This window comes from Dama dama, chromosome 26, assembly GCF_033118175.1.
Source record: "Dama dama isolate Ldn47 chromosome 26, ASM3311817v1, whole genome shotgun sequence".
Lineage (NCBI taxonomy): Eukaryota > Metazoa > Chordata > Mammalia > Artiodactyla > Cervidae > Dama > Dama dama.
The window spans coordinates 48,914,261-48,923,049 of record NC_083706.1 but is presented as its reverse complement, the minus strand read 5'-3'; the positions used below and the strand labels follow the sequence as shown (position 1 = coordinate 48,923,049).

Below are 8,789 nucleotides of genomic sequence, written 5' to 3'. Positions count from 1 at the left end.
GCCTTAGAGCCCTCCCCTCCCCCTTAAAAGAACATAGAACACACAGGTACAAGTTATAAGAAAATCACACAATGCCAAAGAAATGAAAACCACAACCCTTCAGAGTTTCATCAGCCAGAGATAAGGAGACACACAAATGTTGAAGTTTTTGAGATGTGTGCTGTGACAAAAATCCCAGGAACCCACACTACATCTGGACACATCTTGTGTCAACCAACTTTGTTCACAACCACTGACTTGGCCGAAAGATACACGGCCCACAGGGGACAGAAGGGGTTCCTTCTTGAGAAACCTGCACACGAAGATCGTGCAACACTGCAGAGCACACTCGATAACTCAAGCCAGACTAGGCACACACTCCTTTGTCTTTTCCCCACCCACTCCTTAGGGCAAATGGTGACCTGTTTCCGGGCCATTCTCAGGGGTGCCCGCCAAGCAGGGCACACTCGTGTGTGGCTCGTCTGTCTTACCTGGAACCAGTGTGCTTAGTCTCGCTTAGTCATGTGATCCCACGGACTGTAGCCCACCAGGCTCCTCTGTCCATGTGGATTCTCCAGGCAAGACTACTGGAGTGGGTTGCTATGCCCTCCTCCAGAGGATCTTCCCAACCCAGGAGTTAAACCCAGGTCTTCCTGGATTCTTTACCATCTGAGCCACCAGGGAAGCCCATGAATACTGGAATGGGCAGCCTATCTCTTCTCCTGGGGAACCTTCCCGACCCAGGAAATCAAACCAGGGTCTCCTGCATTGCAGGCAGATTCTCTACCAGCTGAGCCACCACGGAAGCCCGCCTGGAACCGGTGCTTTTGCATACTCTTATGAGAACAAACATGATTCCAAACTCATCTGCTTTTAGAGGTAAAGCTTCCAAAGGTATTATTTTAAATGCACTGGTTTACATTCAGTAGGTGGCTCATGAAAACAGGCAAAGAAAAAAAAAATTCTCTACAAAAGGCCATGTCTTGAAACCTACCTTCCAAGTCTGTAAAGTGGAATGAGGAAACGTACATTTCAGGCCTTCACGCCATCAATCTGGACTGCAGGCGTTTAGAAGATTGTTCAGGCTGTCCTTTCATTTTACAGATGGACAAACGGAGGCCCAAGGTCACCCAGCAACTCTGTGGCAGAGCTGGCTCAATCCGGGGGTCGGTCTCCTGGCTTTCATCTATGATCACACACTCAGGTGTCCTCTTGGGGCACACGATAAGGAAGCAACAGCCAAGGGTGAAAACACTGCAAACCCTTGGACTTCTCCTGCCACGAGAGCTTTGACATTTTCTTGCTTTCTTGGTGTGAGTTCTTCTTAGGATACACATACATTCAATGGGTGTACTATACTCAAAGCTATGCCTTTGGTTTGATGAGGTTAAACCGAGTTTGAAATTGGTTTTCATGTTTGTTAATATACCGCTTCCCTCAGAGAGGTGTGGATCCTGTTATGCAGCTGGCTATTTACTGGGCTTATGTTTTTAACTTTAGAGATTCAATGAGGTATCTTAATATTCATAAATTGCTATTAATAAACACTAAGTATGTAGACTTCCGCTGCTTGAAGTACTGACTTTGGTAGTATTTAATAGAGATTGACCAAATTAAAGCAATTTTCAAAATAAGTGAAATCGTCACTATTAACTGCAAAGACAATGCATTACAACGGCTACAGCCACCTGTTTCCGTCTGATTGACGAGTGGCTACCTCCTCCTTCAGGCTGGGGCAGCTGCTGCTCATCAAAGGCGAATTCCTGCCAAACATCCAGGGTGGAGGCCTTCATCCCCGCGTAGGAAAAAGGGCTTCTGGAGACTGAGCTAAGCATCATGAAGTTTAGTTCTTTATCTGTTACAAATACTCACTTTCTCTTCACACGTATTTGTCATTTTCATTCTAAGGATTTCTCTCCATTTTACCTCTTATTTTCATTGAAAATAAAATTTTCAACAGAAAGGGAAATACTATTTTAGGATCTGTTATCTCGAAGAACTCTCCTTTGTATAAAATTGATAATACAAAATGAAAAAAAAAAATTACTTCTAAAGGATGAGCTTTTCCCAATCAGAAAAAGTACAAACTGTCCAGCCAAAAAAACACCTTCTACCATATCCTTTTTATTTCTTGCAGCAAAACATACTGCCACCAAATAAGTCATTACAAACATACTATTTTTCTAAATAAATAATAAAATGGCATAACTCACCAGATCATAGTAACAGAATAATTTCTACGAACACTATCAAAGCAAGATAAATAATTAACTCTTGGACAATGAAACAAGGGAACTGCCTTTAAATTATTTAGAAATAGGCTCTAACCATTATTGCACAACTGAGAGTAAGCACAGAAACACTGTATTAAGCTACACAAACTCATATAAAAGAATTCTATAATTCTGAGCACACAGCTAAATTCTTTCTGGAAAAATTTACCCACCAAAGAATCAGGTTCAATATTTTAAAATATGGGAAACTCTGGTAATAACGGGGAGACGGCCTTCACCATATTTAAAACCTCACCTGTGTTTCTTCGGGTCTGGAGAAAATGGTAAGGGGATGTCATCTTTCATTGGGCCTGTTTCCTTCCTAACTTTTAAACTAAAACAGAAGATTAAAGACAATTTTTTTTTAAATACGTTTCTACAGTATCTTCCACTTGTTTCTTTTTAAAACAAAATCTAAATTTAGGACCCTAAACCAGTAGACAGTTCTTGTGCTCCTGCCCTACTCTCACAGATACAAGTAACCAAAAACATGAACTGGGTCGTGTTATGAGCAGGACTAAATATGGCCCAACAAGTCCTCTAGGAGAAGGAGATGGGGAAAGATAATCTCTGGATTTTTGTTGTTGCAATTAACAAGTAACAGTCAAGGAACTACAGTAAGTTCTACAACTTTAACCATGTTCTCCCAGTGGTTTATCACCTCAGTAAACAGTCTGTACAGTTAATAAACAATTTTTTTTTTTTCTTTCTAGAGAAGTTGGTGGGGCTCTTGTCAAAGAACTGATTATAACTATCTTTTCACACCCTGGCAAATGCCTAACATCTTTTATTTTTTATTACATTTCTAATCTGTTGGAAAACATCTCTAGCCAACTGAATTTTAATACAGCCCCAAAGAGAAAAGGAGTGCTTTCAAATCAGTGCTGTCAGCATTTTTAGGAAGAAAAAGTACAGAACAGTTATCTAACGGGATAGATACTGTGTCAGCTGGGGTTCCCAGATCCCACAATGAGAGTGGGAGAGGCAGGGAAGCCCCACTTCTCGGCCTCTAGTGACCCACCCCTGCAGCCCAGAAAACTGCCGCCCCCACTACATGTGGGGAGCTTGCTCCCGAAGTTGATCAGACAGAAGGATCGCTGAGTCGACGGAATTCTGACACATTGGGAAACTAGTGGAGGCGTCAGTGTAAACGCGCTCTGACGAGTGAGCGTAGCCCTTGGACTGCCCGCACACCTGCAGGAGTCCCTTCCTCCTGTCATCCTTCTTGTCAGCTCACGAGCACATCCTTTTATATCTGGTAACAGCACCCCCAGAAAAAAAACCCTCCTTTTATTAGTCAAACACAGTGCATTTGCCAAAATACCCTTCATTAATCAAGCACCTCGGGGGGAGGGGAGGGAATAACATAATGTGTGAATTAAACGGTGCCCCACCAAGAGAACCTGTACCTTCAGGATTTTTTGGTTGTGTTTTTCTTTAAACGTTCTTTGTGTGTGTGTGTTTTTTTACACTAGTAGTGATGTTGGAGGAATAATAAAAGCTGGATGTTGTGGAGGAGAACGACGCACGCTCCTGGCCTCGGAGAACCAGCCAGGCGGGAAGGCGGTCGACCTTCCTTCTCAAGTGCCCCCCCATCCTGTGGCCAACAGAAGCAAACCCAGTAGGACATCCATTCCCACAGCAGCCTCGCCTCCTAAGCACCACTAGGTGCCTCGCACCCTTCGGTCCCAAATGCCACTCTCCTGTATCTTACTTTTGTTTAAAAAGAAAGAAAGAAAAAAAAAAGACAGTAAAGGATAATAAAAACCCAAACAAATAACGACGAAAGGTCAGTGTCCTCTCCTGGGTCCAAGAGACGTTTCCAGTCCTGCCTGCATCTTCCGGGCCCCGGGGCCCTGGGGCTCCTTCAGGTCCACGGTCAGGCCTCTCTCTCCTGCTCACACCAGGCCCCTCACTTGAGGCGCTGAGTCACGTTGGCCAGGGCGACCGCAAAGGCCTGCACGGCGGAGAAGGGGTACTGGAAGTCCAAGATGTAGGCGCTGCCGTCGATCCTCCCGAACTGCATCACCTGGGGTGGGGTGGGGTGGGGAGGCAGACACGTTAAAGGAGACCCTCAGGGCCACTCCCGACAGAGGCAGACAGCACGTCTGTGAGAGTTCTGTGACTCTGATAAACTCCTCAATCTAACTGTGAGTTAGTGGGAAATAAAGGCCTGGAGGACCATGTTGAACTGCGCGGTGGGGAGGCCATGAGGAAGGTTCAGTGTGGGGAGCTCCGTGGGTCAGAGGAAGGGGCTTCCCCACCAAGGAAACAGAATGGAGAAGGAAGCAGTGGAGAGAGGAATCTCCAGGCTGAGAGAGGCTGAAGAGAACCACCGCTTGTGACTGTCAGATGTCCCTGCTCAGACAGGGACCAGGAGAGCATGCTTGGGCCCCTCGTGGGCCTCTGCATTCCGGGCACCCCAGGGCTTACTGGGACCACACTGGTGATGTTGTTGCATGATGTGACATTTATTTGCTCATGGTCTCTTTTCCATTTTTGTAAACTCCATGAGGAGAGGGACCTTTCCTCTGCTTTCCTCAGTGCTCTAATTTCAGCACTCAAAACAGAGGTTGGCAAACTCTCTGGGAAGGGCTGAAAATAAACATTTCAGACTTTGCAGGTCACATGGACTTTGCCACAACTACTGAACTGCTGTTGTAGGGTGAGAGCAGGGTAGACAGTACTGAAGTGGACGGATGTGGCTGTGTCTCAATAAACATTATTTGTAACATTATTTATAGAAAGAGGCTGCAGGCTGGATGGGCCTGTGGGCCATAATTTGCCAACTCCTGGGCCCAGAAGATTGCAAGGCATATAGCAGGTACTCTATAAACATTTGTTGAGTGAATTAACAATGTTGAGATTTAAATGAGCAGTGGAAAGAGTTCCTAGAATAGTGGAGAAGGACAGTCTAGAATGACAGGCATGCAGTGGGACCACAACTCCAGGCTGGAGCAGGAAGAACTGAGAAACTATGAAAAATGCTCAAGTGCACCAAGAGGAGATGCACATTCTGCCAGAGAAATCAGGGGAGGACTTAATGACAGAAACACAGAGAAATAAGCAAACAGAAGCTGGGTAATCATTACGTCTAGGGTAATGAACCTACACAATAAAGGAAACATAATGGCTCAGAGATGAGTCATATTTACTGGCACAATCAGTGGACCCATGACTACTGATTTACCTGGGAAAGGGGGAAGGGAAAGTTCACCTGTGCTGGGGGGAGACTGGGGTGAAGAAAACAAACCCTCAAGTTGCTCAGACAGAAATAAGTACATGATGCTCCAAACTGAAAAATCAAGAGACAGAAGTAGAAACGTGTTCTTTGCCAACGCATCGACAGACACCAGGAAAAGCATACAGAACTGGAAGAGTACACCTCTGGGAGGGTAGGTTCTGGAAGTGGGCAAGTGCCTACTACTTTCCTCATGGGTCTTGCAGGAACAATTGGACTTTAAAAAATCAGGACACAGGATATTTTGGTGAGAAATAAATAAGACAGTGACAGGCACACTGAAAATGAGAGGCCTGAGTTGCCCCACCCTAAGAGACATCAGCTGTTTCCCACAGTTCCCATTGGCCTTCTGAGTGATTCTCCTCGAAGGCCAAAGCCCAGAGATCTGTCGCAACCAGAAGGTCGTGTTCTGGCCGCACCCGGGGACACGGCTTCTTACCTGCCGCCCCTCCAGCTCGATCTGGAAGTTCTTTGCCGACTCCTGGGTCACCCGCCCCCCGAAGTCCAGCTGGTACACCTGGGTGGCCTCGTTCCAGAGCGGCTGCTTGTTGGCCATGACGTACACGAAGCCCTGGCTGCCCAGCCGGCCGTCCTCCTTCTCGCTGGCCTTCCTGCACTTGAATTCCTCCAGCTCGCTGGCAGCCCGCAGGCTCCTTTTGCTCTTCCAGCCCTTCTTGCTGCCCTGGCTCTGGTTCATCAGTTCATCCCCACTGATGAACAGCTCTGGCTCGCTCTCCGAGCTGTCCTGGAACTCATTCGTCTTATTCAGCTTCTTTGACTTCAGCTGGTCCTTCTGACTCTTTACTTTCTTCTTCTCCCTCCCCAAGCGGGGGCTGGAGATGAGGGAATTAAAATCGCTCAGCGTCCGAGCCTCCTTCTTCACCTTGCCCTCGGTGATGGCCTGAACACTGCCCTCCTCTGCCCGGCTGTCCAACCGCTTTCGGTTCTTCTTCCCGAATTTCTCTGTCCGCTGGGTGACCGGGCTCTCCGTCAGGGAGAGAACTTCTTGGAAGTTGTCTGCAGTCTCCACCATCACCTCCGTCCCCAGGTGGCTTTGGAGGTCAGTGGGCGGGGGGGACACCAGGGGCTTCTCCACCACCAAGTGTGTCTTGGCGGGGAGAGTGCCTTGGGGGTTCTGCACGGGTGGGCAGGCGCTGTAGGAGTTCCAGGGGTGCAAGGCAATAGGGGGCAGCTGTAAACTGGAGCAGGCGCTGCTTCCTGGGTACATGGGAGGCAGGGTGCAGTAGGCCAGGCTGGGCGGGTAGGCCGGCTGCAGAACCACGGAGGATTCCGGCTGGGCAAACTGCGCTGGGGCCAGGGCGTCTTTTGGGGAGCAGGGAGCCTGCACCCCCGGAAGAGGGGAGGTGCTGTAGCCGGCCGGGTAGGGCACCCCCATCCCATAGCCAGGCTGGAAAGTGGCAGTAGGGCTGGCGGGAGCCTTTGGGGAGACGAAGGGCACTCGGGACATGTCCAGGTGCTGGCTCGGACCTACCATCAGAGGGGACAGTTTCAGGGGGTTGGGCACCGCGCTCTGGGCTGTCCTTTCCTGAGGGACCCACACGTCCTCCCCCAGCACGGTGTCCCACTGGTAAGGGGGCGGCCGCTTAACGGCCACGGCTGCCTCGCCCAGCGCCGGGTGCCTCGGTGGCTTGTCGGCTGGACAGTGCTGGGCCAGCGCCTCGTCCTCCGTGAAGGCAGAGTTCACGTAGTCGGCGCGCTCGCGGGCGCCTTCAACCGCGCCCAGGAGGCTGTAGGACGACTGGGAGGTCAGCGGGGAGGTGCTGGCCGCGTGTGCCAGGCCAGCGCCAGGCTGCGCCCCCGGCTCCGGCCGGCCCGCTGCGCCCCCCGCGCCGCTGCACTGGCTGCAGGTGTAGAGCGCAGGCGGCGGCCGCGCAGGAAAGGGCCCTGCGCCCTTGGGCTTGGGCGGGTGCGGCGGCGGCCGCGGGGGCTCGCCAAGCTGCGCGGCCCTGAGCGCCACCTCGCGGTTGTTCCTGCGCAGCGTGGCGTGGATGAGGCCGCCGTCAGGCCTCTGCCCCGCGCCCCGGCCGGGGACGACCGGGCCAGCGAGGTCGGGGTAGGGCGGCGGGTCCCCCGGGGGGATGGAGTAGCGCGGGACCGTCAGGCGGTTCAGGGTGGCGCTGGTGCAGGGCTGTGGAACCTTCTTCTCGGTGGCCGTGAGCCTCAGCGTGGCCGAGCTGCCCGGGCCGGGCAGTGTGTAGGTGTTCTGCGAGCAGAGCATCCGCGTCCGGGGCCGGCACACCTCCTCCACGTTGCCGCTGCTGTCGAAGGTGGTGATCCGCTCGTAGCCCAGGGGTGGCTGGTAGTGCGCCGCTGTGGGGTACGGAGAGAAGTCGCCCTTCTTCAAGCACGTGTCCACCGGGGGCTGCGGAGGCGGCAGCGGGGGCGGCGGGGCCGCCGTGGTGGGGGCGGCGGGGATGGTTCCGGGGTAGGGGGGCGGGGGGTTCATCTTGGCCACCTGGACCTCCTGGGGGGCACTGAACACCACCGCGTCCCCCTCAGTGGCCAACTGGGGCACTGGCCGCAGGGCCTTGGTTGGCTTCTGCAGATGCTCGTGGTCTCGGTCGCTGTGGTCCAGTATAGACAGCTGGATGGCCCCCTGGGCCGGCGGCGGCAGGGAGAGCTGAGGCGGGTTGGGGAGGCCGCGGCCCATCTCCACCCCTCCGAAGATCACCTGGCCTGGGCTGGAGTAGCGGCTGGACATGGGGTACTGGCTGGACACGGGGTACTGAGCGGCACTGTCACTCGCGTGCTCGGCACCGCCCACGGCTGTGGTCTGATTGGTCAGGACGTCCAGCTGCACATTCTGGTTGGCCAGCAGGGACTGTACCAGCCCAATGCTCTGCGTGGGGGACATGGCTTGAGCCGAGCTGTGGATGGGGGCGATGGGGATGTTCACGGTACAGGGCGGGTTGTTTTCGGGTACACCAGATGCTCCTGTCACTGGAAGGCAATTAGGGAGATGAGCTGCTTACAAAACAGTGCCGTGAAACTGGGGCAGCACAACTCACCCAGTCCTCCTGCATACCAAATGGAATGGCTACAGAGGAAGGTGTGTTTGCTTAAGTAAAGCCAGACAGTTCACACAAGTTATGCAGAACTTCTCTAATGTTTCTAGAAGGTCACGCAGGATGACCCTGATGGGTTCTTCATAAGCTTAGGGCATTGCCAGAGCTTTTCAATAAATACCATGTACCTGAATGGCACCAGGGCAAATAAAGCATTTAAAGATGCTGATTACTCCTGATCTTGATAAAAGGGCCCACTCTTGTGCAGGA

General features: G+C 51.7%; 1 protein-coding gene across 3 annotated transcripts in view; it reads right to left on the bottom strand.

The window, feature by feature from the left end:
- Nucleotides 1-2,083: 2,083 nt before the first annotated feature.
- Nucleotides 2,084-8,789, bottom strand: part of TULP4 (TUB like protein 4) — a 187,568-nt gene continuing 180,862 nt past the window's right edge. For all 3 annotated transcript variants that reach the window (XM_061130428.1, XM_061130427.1, XM_061130429.1), the window contains exons 14-15: nucleotides 5,933-8,454; nucleotides 2,084-4,281 (exon numbers count right to left, since the gene is read on the bottom strand). In XM_061130428.1, the coding sequence (XP_060986411.1) occupies nucleotides 4,165-4,281; nucleotides 5,933-8,454 (2,639 nt within the window). In that variant the 3' untranslated portion in view covers nucleotides 2,084-4,164. The remainder of the gene's footprint in view (nucleotides 4,282-5,932; nucleotides 8,455-8,789) is intronic.